The sequence below is a fragment of the Xenopus laevis genome, chromosome 4L (genome assembly GCF_017654675.1).
Source record: "Xenopus laevis strain J_2021 chromosome 4L, Xenopus_laevis_v10.1, whole genome shotgun sequence".
Classification (NCBI taxonomy): Eukaryota; Metazoa; Chordata; class Amphibia; order Anura; family Pipidae; genus Xenopus; species Xenopus laevis.
This window is the reverse complement of record NC_054377.1, coordinates 99,657,888-99,672,203: the sequence shown is the minus strand read 5'-3', so window position 1 is coordinate 99,672,203 and position 14,316 is coordinate 99,657,888. Positions and strand designations below refer to the sequence as shown.

General features: G+C 37.4%; 1 protein-coding gene across 2 annotated transcripts in view; it reads right to left on the bottom strand.

Moving 5' to 3' along the window:
• Positions 1-13,945, bottom strand: part of abca4.L (ATP binding cassette subfamily A member 4 L homeolog) — a 107,887-nt gene extending 93,942 nt beyond the window's left edge. Inside the window, exons 1-3 of one of the 2 annotated variants that reach the window (XM_041589396.1) lie at positions 13,814-13,945; positions 4,689-4,780; positions 2,098-2,191 (exon numbers count right to left, since the gene is read on the bottom strand). In XM_041589396.1, the coding sequence (XP_041445330.1) occupies positions 2,098-2,191; positions 4,689-4,754 (160 nt within the window). In that variant the 5' untranslated portion in view covers positions 4,755-4,780; positions 13,814-13,945. 2 annotated transcript variants of the gene reach the window in all.
• Positions 13,946-14,316: the final 371 nt, after the last annotated feature.

The following is a 14,316-nucleotide window of genomic DNA, read 5'->3' as shown; positions in this document are numbered from 1 at the left end:
GGTGCCTGGGGTGCTGGAGGAATTTTTTAGTTCCTGATAGCAGAGCATTTTAAACAGAAGATAAAAATCACTCCTCATTGCCACTGTTTAATTGCAATATATCACGGTAACGAAGAACAGACGTGGGAGAACATAGACTGATTTGTGGCATTCCACATAGGACACCTATGAGTCTTCATTATGCACTCATTCTATTAAAGGTAGTCTCAAGCAAATGTGTATATATAGTACACCTAAGCCTTATACCGTATAGAATGCATTTTAGCCAGTGCAAAGTATTGACCCTGCTTCATCTTATTGAGTTGAAAGGCCTGAAAACACCAGTGCCACAGCCTTTTAGCCTGAAAACATGCCCAGTACTAGTCTTTGTCGGCATATGGCTTTCAACTCAATGGGAGATATATTGTGGCCATTTTTGTACCAGCTGAAAAAAAAATCTGAAATCTACCCAGGTTTAAAGGCAGATCCACTGCTGTGCTTATGTGCTAAAAAGCAACCAACAGACCAGCAGCAGAGCATGGGTATCCAACCGCACTTGATATCAGAGCAATAACAAGGATAAATGCTTCCTGTCAGTTCAGCAAGGGAATATCAAACTTTAAAATTTATAATTTTGGCTTTTTTTCAGCCATAGACTCCAAGGTATCCATCTTAAAAAAATCTATCTAGCGTATCATGAGAAATCATTTAATATACATAGTGATCCCACTGAGGGCCAGTTACCCTCTAAATCACATGTATGGGGGGGTCATCCTTATAATAAAAATATGTTGTCAAACAAAGTGAAGGCCATTCAAATTTCTTGGAGGGCCATTTCCAGGCCATGATCCTCCAGATGGAAATCCCTGCTTTGGGTTAATGTTGCATCCAAAAGCAATGTGGAGATAAAAATGAGCCAGAAGTCAACCGTTTGGCATTGTACTGAGCATGAGTCCTGTTGATTTGGGTGCACTGTAGTAAATACAGTATCTTTTGAGAACATGGAATTTCTCTTTCTCACAATAATCACTACATTGCACCATAGGCAGCACAATTCCAGTTCTAAATGGACTAAATGGAAAGTAACCATTAGCAATTCAGCTGGTTCATGAGCTTTTTGGTCTGCATTCCCAGGTTTTAAGGTGGCCATACACTATAAGATCTTTGCCAAACGAGCGGATCTTAACCTGATATGCCCACTAACGGCTGGGCAATATCGGATGAATCCGAACGTTCGGCCCTGGGGCCGAAAGATTGAATTACAATACTACAAATGGGCTTCGATGGGTCGCAGGACCTCATCAACTAGCTGATGCGGTGTCCTGGATCGTAGAAAAATCAAACTTGACCGATCAATATCTGGCCAATTTTTGGCCTGATATCGATCCAGAGGACCCGTCAGGAGCCCCCACACATGGGCAGATAAGATGCCGAATCGGTCTAAAGGACTGATATCGGCAGCTTTAATCTGCCCTTGCATGGCCACCTTTAGACTATGATTAGTGCTTTTTAGTGTTGTTAGTGGGAAGCAACCCACATGAGTTTGTTTGTTATTGTTATATGTTCAGTCAGGTCTGCAAGTACTGAAAGATTACATTTGCCATTGCCCATAATGTCAGTGATTTTGTTTTTTAACCAGAAGTGATCAGGAGCCAGGCTAGAGCTAGTTTCACATCTAAGCTTACAGCCCTATATTTAGGTTTCCTTTAATGTTTATTCACTGTCTGTGATAAGAATTTCAGAAGTCCAGGTCAAAGGCACAATGTTCTTTCTCATCTGTTTGCAATGTAATTATGCTGCTATAATTAGAAAGAACAGAGTAATGGTTGATATTCAGTGTTCTGGAAAAAGGTAACAAATTGTTGACAAGGTATAAGATTGTGACATAAAGGAAACCTAAACTGTTTAAAGAAGCAGATTACACTAATACATTTTAGAACATTGACTGATTTCGTAGGAGCAACCCATTCTCAACATTAAAATAACAAATGTTGCCCTGTTATTTTCTATGGTTTCTTTGTGTTTGACAAATTAACATTTAAAGGCCAAAAGGCAACAAGAGGATGTCTTTTAATGTATTGTATAGTGATTTCTGAGAGAAAGCAAACAGAACCTTACATTCATGTTGGCCATACAGAGGATTAGCATTCCTTAGCCACACCAAGATGATGAACAATGACAGTGGCCATACAAGTTCCACGAAAAGACGGAGCTGGAAAAAATAAATACAAAATATAAATAGAAAATGTTAATAAGGATTATCTATAAGTCAGGTAGAAAACTTTAAACTCTAGAGCACCTTTTACATTTATTATAATGTCCATTACATATCATCAGTGTTTATGAATGTTAGCACTTTCATAGAATGCAACATAAACGCATTGCCTAATTGGTTTTTTTAGCATTCATTGGTCTCCATGTCCATTCCACCTATGGCTTCATGGATTAAGGCTAAAGACTCCCCTACTCAGCTGCTATTAAAATATAAGACTAGAGGAGACACATCCCTATGTCTTATGTAGGATTCAAGTTCAAGATGACACGTGTTTAATATAATATATTCAGAAACCTGTTGATCTTACATTGAACTAGAAGACCTATTGAATCTATGCTCTAAGAAGTCTCTAGAGTAAAGGTGGCCATAGACATAACATTTACGATCTTTCCTGGAAAATATCTTTCCAAAAAAGATTGTTTCAATACACGCGTGTAGTGCCGAATCATCAGATACACAGGTAGAAACAATAGAATTCTACCTGTATCTGACAATTCAGCAATAACAATGGGAAATGTCGGATGCCTTCAAAGGCTCCCAATCAAAATTTTCTGTCCAGCACGATCAACAAGCTCGTCTCCCACGCACTGAAAATCATATGGAAATGAGTTTCATATGATATTATCGGTGTGTCTATGGCCAACTTAAGGGAGAGGTAAAAAGTTTTATAGCACTTTAGACTTCAAAATATTAACGTATATTTGCTAAAATGAATCTATTCTAATATCAGCGAATGTGCGTGAAGGCACTGAAGTACCTTGGATGCTCAGCAGATGTTCATATTTAACTGCCTAGAAAAAATGTCTAGTTTCCCAAGTAATTATTTGTCCTTTAAAAATATAACAGTAATAGGCAACAGTTTAATACTTGTAACCCTGCGGGCACTGTCCCTTTGATGGAACATTCACAGATGGATACAAATTGCAGTTGGAGTTGAAAACCTTATTGTCAGAACACTAAACATATTTCTCTAGGCTCTAGCCACACAATTTCACCAAGGATACAGCTGGTACACAATAAATCCCATGCTAACCCACAACTCATAAGGCTAAAAAAGAGAAACTCTCCCTATCGTATCTTCATCATTGTTTATTTATATAGTGCCAGCAAGTTACACAGCACAATACATTCATTTATTACAACATGGGCCTTACAATATTAAGCAAATAAGGGTTACAGAATAAAAATACAAACAGAGGTTCATGTTCACCAAGCAAGTACCAAAAGGGCAGGCACTCATGGACTCCACACAGTACCACTAACTGAAGGTCTGGGCCTTGTGCACCTGGACCCTACGTTCCATTTGCTTTAACATTTGTCTATAGGGATATGTATCAATAACCTATATCACTCATTAATAGAAAAAACACATACTAGGACCATTTAGCAAATACTAAATACTGTATTTATTTGGAGTGCAGAACCCTATGCCTATGCTAAGCATGGGGCAGGGTGGGTGCCGGGTGACAGTTTGCAGCATTTGCTTAAAGGGATACTGTCATGGGTAAAAAAAAATTTTCTCAAAATGAATCAGTTAATAGTGCTGCTCCAGCAGAATTCTGCACTGCAATCCATTTCTCAAAAGAGCAAACAGATTTTTTTATATTCAATTTTGAAATCTGACATGGGGCTAGACATTTTGTCAATTTCCCAGCTGCCCCTGGTCATGTGACTTGTGCCTGCACTTTAGGAGAGAAATGCTTTTTGGCAGGCTTCTGTTTTTCATTCTCAATGTAACTGAATGTGTCTCAGTGGGACATGGGTTTTTACTATTGAGTGTTGGTATTAGATCTACCAGGCAGCTGTTATCTTGTGTTAGGGAGCTGCTATCTGGTTACCTTCCCATTGTTCTTTTGTTTGGCTGCTGGGGGGAAAAAGGGAGGGGGTGATATCACTCCAACTTGCAGTACAGGAGTAAAGAGTGATTGAAGTTTATCAGAGCACAAGTCACATGACCAGGGGCAGCTGGGAAATAGACAAAATGTCTAACCCCATGTCAGATTTCAAAATTGAATATAAAAAATCTGTTTGCTCTTTTGAGATATGGATTTCAGTGCAGAATTCTGCTGGAGCAGCACTATTAACTGATTCATATTGAAAAAAATGTTTTTTACCATGACAGTATCCCTTTAACTCCTGGTTGTTACTTTTTAAACAGTGTTGCAAAAGTCTTAGTTCCCCAGCAAAAGCAAGTTTGTTAATAAATTGCCTTGTCTTACATTGTAAGAACAGTCTGAGCCATCAGAGCAGAGAATAGAAAGGGACAAACACTGCTTCCAATAGCAATACATATACAAATAACTTAAACACCATAGAAAATTTGGAATGAATGTATATTGCAATGTTGTTTAGAATTATGTTTTCTGTTATTAGGCAAAATTTTATTTTGGGGTTGTCTTGCCCTTTAAGTGCTTTGCTAATAAAACAAGTATACCTTTTGTCTTTTCCTTAGCGTCCAGTTCTTCCACAGCAAAAGCTTAACTTTGGCACTGAATCGCATCCTTCTGCAGGAAAACTGCCAACAATCTAGGGCACAAAGTAGATAAGACAATTATTAATCAATGAGTGCTGGGATTATTTATATGCATGTGACTTTCATGTGACTTCAGCAGTAGGGGAACCAGTTTACAAATAACAGCAGTCATTTGTTATTAGATCAGGTTTTTGAAATCAGCATAGGCAAAGCACTGCCCTTTTATTTGAATGGGAACATCTACAAATAGAGAGAACAATTCAACAAACATAGTTTTTCATTAGAGCACATGGTATAGGTACCATAGCTCCTAACCAGGGCCATCTTTGTTATGAGACAAATCTAGAAGCTTCCCACAGGTGGCATTATCAGGGCAGGGCAGGACTGAAATGGGATTCAAAATACGTCCTAACATTTCAAATACACAGAGGCCCAAACAACCCCTCACAAGCTCACTAATTAGTGACTGTCTATGGCATCTTACAGCAGACGGTATATTCAGATTGCTAAAACATCTTAACTCTAGTTCAGTCAAAAATCGTATACTTTTATAATATTTTTTTCCCAGAATTATGGTGATTTAGGGCTAATCTCTCCTGATAACCCTCCTATGTAATTAAGCCCAAACCTGTCTGTGGCAAATAAGAACTGGAATTTGTCTTCATAGATCTACAGCTCATATTTCTTATTATACAAAACAAAATACTTCTACGAAGGGTTTTCCCAAAGCAAATGGGCTTGTCAGAACCTCCCCAATGCAGATTTCTCCAGTCAGAATTTTATCTGTGTAAAATGGAAACAGGAACATGTTGACACCAATATTACTGAAGTGTTTGACATATTGTATTCTTACATGGTAGTGTATCAACAGGCAGCTCCAAGCACTTACACTACATTATTTTAAGGGTCTGCTGGATAAAAAGGACATTTTTAGTATCTCTACACTCTTATACCAAAAAGGCATACAAGGGGCGCAATTGCTAAGGACCCAAATGTTTTACATTGTATCTGTGCTACACTGGCTGCACTACTTAGGTTATGTTATGACACACAAGAAACAGCTACAAGAGCTGGATTTTTGTAGCAAAAACAGTTTATTGTGAAGTCTGCATGCTTAAACCAGATTTATAATAAAACACTCAGATTGAAGCTAATAATAATATAGCACTACAATGTTGCCGAGCTTTACTCTTCATTATCACTTCATTTCTAGCACCCAATTTCAGCAAACTAGACAGCCTTAAGTTAGAAAGAGATATATCAAGATCTATGGGTATATTAATTAATTAATTAATTAATTAATTAATTAATGTTTTAAAGCATATCTTGTGCATGTTTTCATGCTAAGTCAAACATGGATTTAAAAACATGGTTTAACCATGTATTTCAGTTTTTAAAAGTAGAGATTAAAGCTGGCCATAGACATACAGATTATAGCCATTCATATTATAATAAAGTAGTAAGTAGAACAAATCATATGACGCTTGGGACATTAATTGACAGACAGCAATTGTACGAAAGTTATGTCTGACAAATAGTAGTGACAATCTCCCATTGACATCATCAGATGCAGAGATCTTATCAGTAACCGACATTTCTTTAACCTGTCCGATCGACTGAACGACCATTCGCAATGGTACAAAAAATGTTGGGACACTCCACACATGGTCCGAAAATATGTTGCTTGTACGTATGGGACTATGCTGAGCCACTGAGCCCTAGTGAGTCGCAACATTCTTTGTATGACATTACCATTATAATATAAGCCTACCTGGGAATGCGGTATGACAAATTATTGTCCCTTAACATGTATAAAATTGCATAACATTGGACAAAGTTATTCTATACTTCACATTTGAATCCTTGAAATAGTTTTCATTAAAAAGATAGCCAATTTGTATATTACACTTGCCCAAATACTGTACAATACTGAGAAAAAATGATTAACGAGAAGCATCAAAACAATATAACAATATAGTACATTCATGAACAAATGTATACATTTCATGTCTCTGATGTAGTTGATTCCTTTCCTAGGTCTAAGACACCAGACAGTTCTGTCCTGATTTATGGCATCTTATCTTTCTAAAATAGTCTTCCATCACTATCACAGCTCCTATAAAAAATTGCAGTGTTTGCATCACTTCAGGATTTAGGCGCATGGCACATGCAGAATTTTAACCACATGGGTCATGTCAAGTAGGAGAACAGGGATCAAAATAGCCTTGCCCTCCTGCAGCCTCCTGTACATTGACCCCATTTTCCAATGTATTCTTTATTAATTTGAAGGCCTAAACCTTGTCATACAAATTGCAATACAGTCCTAAAATTTCTCCTGTTCCAGCTGAATTGACAATCACGCAGTGAGTGGCAGTTTCAAAGGAAAATTTTAGATTCTATGAGCTGGCAGTTAGAGTAAGGAGAGAGACGTTCTCATGAATAGTTATATTCTGTCCAAGCCCAATTCACTTTCGCCAAATCTCTGCCATTGTGAGTGAAAGGACATGCAAACTCTCCCTTTCATTTATTGCATTGCAGAAAACTGAAAGAAATGCTCCATAGAAGAATATTGCCCACAAATAAATATCACCATCAGGCACAATTAAGGCAATTTAGGAATGTTACAGAGTAAATCCAAGACACTGTATCGAGATTATACATCAATGTGGCTGTGCTAGAAATGCCTATACATTGACCCCTAATAAAAATGAGGAGGGGGGGGGGTCACAACAAAGTATGCATTATGTACACATGCTAAAACTAAGTCAAAATTAAAAATGGAATAACTTTCCAGGGTACTGGTGAGCTACATAAAGCTTTATAATGACTGTACCATTTCGCCCTTTGACATATAGGAAACAGAACAAGGGTGCAGTAAATATTATAAAATAATATTAGTAAGTGAATATACCATCTCAGCTAATATACTTCATCTGTACAAGTAACCGTAAGGTTAATTAAATAAAGTCTTCATGCAAAAAAAATATATTAGAAGCTTGTAAAAATTCTAGGGAGGCAGTGTTTATAATAGGCAACGGGTATTCAGCAGTCCAGCACAGATATGCTAACTTAAGACTCTGTTTTATTTTCTCCTAGTTTATTGCAGAAAAAATGTGCAAGTGTAAGTGTGGAGGAGGTTAGGGGAATGCAGAGTCTGCAAATAGTTTTGCCATCCTAGAATTAAATTGAAGGTTTCTGCCAGGAGCTTGTTATTGCATCCAAGAATGTGGAGTCCTGTCTGCTAAGAATACAGAATTTTGCTATTCAGCCATGAACATTAAGGCAAATAAATGCTGAATTAAAATAGTATTAACAAGCTGGCCATAGATGTTGAGATTTTTAAAAGATCCGATCCTCATTGTGAGACCACTATTATCTCGGAACGATCGTACGAATTGTCCATAAACTAAAAAGACCAATTTGCCAGGAAAACAAAGGGGAGCTGCCTGCTTGGCCCTGCAAACATAGATAGATTGCACTGGGACCGACAAAGATTTTTTAACTTGGCCGATCAATTCCCTGACAGATGTCGGACGAAAAATCGTAAGATGTACGATCGTTCGAATCCCACTAACCGCACGATAATTTCGAAGGATTTGTCGGACTTCAGTAAAATCGTTCGGCAAGAAAAATCTTTTGGGGAGCTTTATGTATTAAGTGACACAAAAATGTTATTCTTTACAACTATTCGGCCCATTAATGTTTCTTTCCTGACTGGTATATAATACAGGTTATCCAGAATACTCAGGGCCTGGGGGTTTCCAGATAACAGATCTTTCTTTCAGTCTACTCGAAAATCATGTCACCATTAAATAAACCCAATAAGGATTAATTATATCTTAGTTTGGATAAAGCACAAGCTACTGTTTTATTATTACGCAGAATTGTTTTTTTTAAAAACCTGGATTATTTAATTATAATGGAGTCTACGGAAGACAGCCTTTCTGTAATTCAGAGCTTGCTGCATAATAGGTTTCTGGATAACAGATCCCATACCTATATTGTATTTACTTTTTTAATGGTTTTTCCTGCAGGTCTCAGCAGGTGTAGATAAATCCTATACACTGTCAGCAGAATTAAGGATGTCCTTATGCAAATGCTACTAGTCATGGGGGTTTAATGCCACTGCCTATCACTGAAAACAGGCTGATGCTCTTATATGCTAGTGAGACAAACAGCCCTACTCTCTATTGAGAAGCTATAGGGACATAATTCCTTATAAGAAGGAGGCCATTCATTTACTTTGGTTTTCCTCACTGATGTGTAAATACTGACTGTGCTCTTAAAGGGCATGTAAAGGCAAAAAAAATAAAATCCCATTTTTACTTTCTTTAATGAAAAAGAAATCTATCTCCAATATACTTTAATTAACAAATGTGTACCGTTTTTATAAGAAACCTGACTGTATGCAGTGAAATTCTCCCTTCATTTACTGCTGTGGATAGGAATTGTCAGATGGTCCCTAACTGCTGAGCAGGGAAACAATCATACTTATGAACAGCAGAGGGAGACCCCACCTTACTTCCCAGCCATGCAGAACTCAAGCAGCTTTGTTTATGACGATCCCTAAGCAGCCCAGACCACACTGAGCATGTGCACAGTCTTAGTCTTGCAAATATTTTAAACAAAGTTACAAGATGGTGACCTCCTGTAGCCAACTTTGAAAGCATAAATTATTTGTTTGATTAAGGTTTGTGGTGCAGTAAGTTCATGTTTATATTTAGTACACAAAATACAGCATTTCTAGCCTTATTCTATTTTAGAATTTCCTTGTCCTTTAATGAATATGCAAAAATCAGAAACAATAATAGAAGCAACCACAATTCTTTGAATTACCATCTCTTTATAAATACTGCAATCTGATGGCAACACCACAATAGTTAAGTACTACTCAGCAGGGTTGGACTGGGCTGGAGGGACACTTGTAATAGTTCAGAAACTGCAGATCTATAACACCTCCTTGTTATACAGTTGGAATAAGAACACAGTACATCAAACATCCAAAACCCCGGTACAAATATATCTAGAACTTGTGTGAATCAGTTTTAGTCCTTTCATGAGAGGCTGGGAGAAAGAGGATATTGGTTGTTTCAGTGTGTTAGTTGCTATACTATATGGAATTGTAAGTCAAAGCGGATACAGCCAGCCAACTATTCACTATGGAATATTACATTACTTGGGAAATAAATGCCATAGTAAGTGACTTCTCACTAATCCTTTGCATCTGGAAAAAAAGAGTATTGAATAGGCAGTTGTCACTTCCCATAACACACGTAGATGCTTTTGGGTGTATAGCAAACAGAACAAGTATTGCCTTGAACCTATGGAAGTGCAAAGTTCTAGCTACAAGCTTTCCATGAAGTCTTACGGGAAGTGAGTACTAGTAATTAATCATTACCCAAAAGCAATATTATGACAATGATATGGCCCTGGCCTAAGGCAGCTTTTTCCTGTTGGTGGTTGTTCTGGAATGCACACACAGGCTAGGCCTATTATACACAATAATCTTGCTAAAGCAGCTTATATATATTACAAAAGGATGACATGATGCTGATGCATCTATTCACTGATCTGACCTACTTTTCCTCCAATAAACTTTTTTATTTTACAATGAATGCTCATCACAGGCTAAATGAGATGTAGGCATGTAAATCATACATCGGTAAGAGGCAATCTTCCATCACCCATAACACGAGCTGTAATTAGTGTTGCACCAAATCCAGAATTCAGTTTGGCACTACATATTTATTGCAGGATTCATATTTAGAATTTTCGAATGAAAGCATTGAGTGAAACTGAATCCATTAAAGTCACACGATTTTAAATCTTCAGACAGCTGAATGTGACGAATGTTTACACAATGCACTTCTTTGATTTCTTCAAAACTTGAATGTGCCAATTAGGCTTCAAACTATGTTGGCATAATTTTTTGTGGAGTAATCCGCTAAATCTACAAACGATGGATTCTAGTTTTATGAATTACTCATTTTTATTCGACACCATTTGGAATGTCCCCAGTTTCCCATTACTCATGTAAATACCAAACTAGGCCAGTGATTAATAATAATTTTTTTTTTTACAGCTATTGCACTTGTGCTATATAAAGAACAAAGGCAGGCCTTGAGAAGTCACAAGCTATACAGAGAATATCCGTGGTTTGGGAGAGAAACATACAGGTTAAGGCAGATTCCTTAGCTCCAAGTTCTAGAATGCTAGCAATGTGAACAGGGAAATGACAGCCTATAAACACAGTGCTGAGAAAAGGCTGCAACTTGCAGATCCGCACAATACAAAGCCCTGCAATAACCATATAAATACAGGAGTGAAATATAGATTTGCCTTGAAAGGTATCTGGTTTTAATATGCTTCAAACCCACAAGTTTCTTATTTCCTGTAAGAAAAACAAACATTATGCAGTTAAAGGGATAGTCCACCTGTAATGTCCTATTCTTAGCAACTTTCCAGATAGTCTTCATTTTTTAATTATTTGCCTTCCTCTTCTGCCTCTTTCCAGCTTGAAATGTGAAATATTGTCTAGTTGTTGGAGGCTCACAGACCCTGGCCTCCAAAAGTTATTGCTCAATGGGGCTACAATTTCTACAAACTATTTTTTATTACTTTTTTCAATTCCAAACCTTTCTTTTTAATCTTCCATTCTTTCATTCAACCCATTTCCTGGTTGCTAGGGTAAAATGGGCCCTAGCAACCAGATACCTGCTAATAATTGCAAACAGGAAGGCTGCTGCAGAAAAAGGTAAATCGTTGAAATATAAACAGAAAAATGAAGATTGGTTGCAGAATGTCTCAGAATATCATGCTCTAATTCAGACTAGAAGTTCATTTTCACCAAGGCGAACGAATCACTTGCACGTAGAAAGATCCAGAGAATTTTCTCAACATTACTTCCTCTATGAAAACGTAAATATATATAAAGCAATACTGTTAAATTCCTAGACATTCCCAAGCAGAGAGCAAAGTTTGCATATAGAAATAACAAACCACATTCCCTAGTACAGATCTTTCATGTGATTCCCTAGTAGTGTTCAGAAGTCCATGGTTTATATAGATAATTCATGGCTGTTTTTGAGGGGTTAAATGCTTACAATGAGAAGAGATCCTTAAAACTGTTATTCGTGGAATTTAGCCGTCTCTGTTGAAAGGTGTCCAAGTATATTGAGCAGCCAGGTTGACATGACCTCGCCAACACATTCACAATCAGGTCTAAAAGATGTGTTCAGTGTAGCATTTAGGGTAGGGCTGAGACCCCAGCATCTCAGGCTCCCTTGGATTATGTTGGCATTGTGTTACAGTTGTTACTTATTGTACTACATGCAGAACATGTCTCATCCCGGCCCTAGATGTTTCTTTAAAAATATTTTGGTTTGTAAATCAAAGTAAGCATGCTACCCTTTTCCATCATAAAAACGCTAGAAGAGAATATGCAGATAATTATTTACACAATAATTAGTATGGCAGGTTCCCTTTATATTAATAATTTATTGCTAACCTGAGTCGAAAACATAAGATAGATTTAAGAAAGGGTTGAATGCCTTTTTAGAAAGTAAGAAAATATGAAGTTACTGAAATTAACTCTAGTACAGGTATGGGACCTATTATGCAGAATGCTCCGGACTTGGGGGTTTTCCCGGATCTTTCCATAATTTGGTTCATCATACAGAGTCGGCAGCTTATTGGCCTGTTTATGGGGCCCTCCGACGGGCTTCCCCGATCGATATCTGGCCAAAAGTGGGCCAGATGTTGGTCGGACGGGACTAAAAATCTCATTGGATCTAATCGTTGATGCGGTCCCACGATCCGACAGCCCAATTACCTGCTCGTTTGGTGACATTGCCAAACAAGAGGATCTCTCCATGTATGGCCATCTTAAGTCTACTACAAAATCATTTAAACATTAATTATACCCAATAGGATTGTTGTGCCTCCAATAATGATTCATTATATCTTAGCTGGGATCCAGTCCAGTACTGTTTTATTATTATAAGGAAAAAAATGTAAAGCATTTTTAAAATTTTGAATTATTGAATTAATTATTAATTCACTTATAGAACTATTATATAAGTGAATGGGAGATGGCCTTCCTGTAATTCGGAGCTTTCTGAATAACAGGTTTACGGATAACGGATCCAATACCGGTACAAAGTTAATGCCGGGACTGGTCCGATTGCCCTCTTGGAAGTCAGGAAGGATTTTTTTCCCAATGGACGTGTGCCATTTTTCAATCTCATCTATTATGTTACTATGTACCTTTGTATTTTACTGGATATTTATACAGGAGATATTTAACAGGATAGGCGTGGTTTTTGTGTTTTAGAAGGAAATAAAAAGTGAATAAACCCTTTTCTTACAAATCGAGAAATCCAGGGCGCTGTACGGTGCAAGCTGCTAATTGTGACATCATTCCCAATATTAAGCAAAACTTATGTCCGCAGTAAAGATGAGAAGGCAAATAAACCATGTGAGAGAATACTCTCTTCTAAAGTCTGCATTGTTTATTATTTGATTAATGTACTTCTATCATAACACCCAACATTCCTCTACATCCCCAGAGAGAATATGTCTTGGTTGCTTTGTGTATAAAATATATTGTTAACAACAGAGCCATGTATTTTTGACACAATCACATACAACTTACAGTCGAGTCGACAGGGAACAGACACACTGTAGTAAAACAACTGTTCTGGGCCACATTTATCAAGATGAGCACAAAGTTTGCCAGAAGAGAACTCTGTATATGTGATCAGAGCTGTAGAGTTCTCTGCTTACACAAATTGTGGCAAAAGGGTTGTTGGGTATAGTAAATATAATGCTCCGTATCGACTGTACTTTCTAACTGGGAAGAAATATAAAAGCAGTTGGCTAAAAGCCCAACAATACATGCTAATGCCTCATTTTAACAGTCCTTTTTAAACAGGAGGCTTATGGAAATCTGTATTGTACTGGGTTGTGCTGAAATGTCTGCACACATTTGGAAGCCATATTCTCACAGCCCGCACCAGGCTACACAAATACACAACACAGGCAACTCTACCTCTAGTAAATTGCTATGCACAAGATACTCATCTTACCTTATATATCCTTGGAAGTTACAGCACGGCAGAAGCCCCCATAATGAATGAAATGTCTAAGACAGGCATTTCATGAAAGAGAAGCATTTCCCCGAGGCCGTTTCTTCTACAGGCGGCTCAGTAATAATCTGATTTGTGTAATCCCCTTTACAACATGGAGCAGCCCAATGAGCGAATTAAATCTCTGTACGTTGTGTTCGAAACACAAAATAATAAATCTTCAACACATAACTGGGTAAAAATGCAAACTCTGGCCAAGAAAAAAAACAACAATTGAGGTGTTTAGGAGCAAATTAGTAAATTAAGGGGATGTTAAGGATGACCCTTTAGTACAGAACACCTGTCAGGACCAATTAGGATATTAAATTATGAAAGTCATTAGTCTGCAGAATCCTAAGTAGCTGGCAAATCATCTGTGTTGGAAGAATTAGCCATTGTATAACAAGCTGTGCAAGAAACAGTTAAGCACATATTCTGCTAGATTTACTGACGCCAGTTTGTTT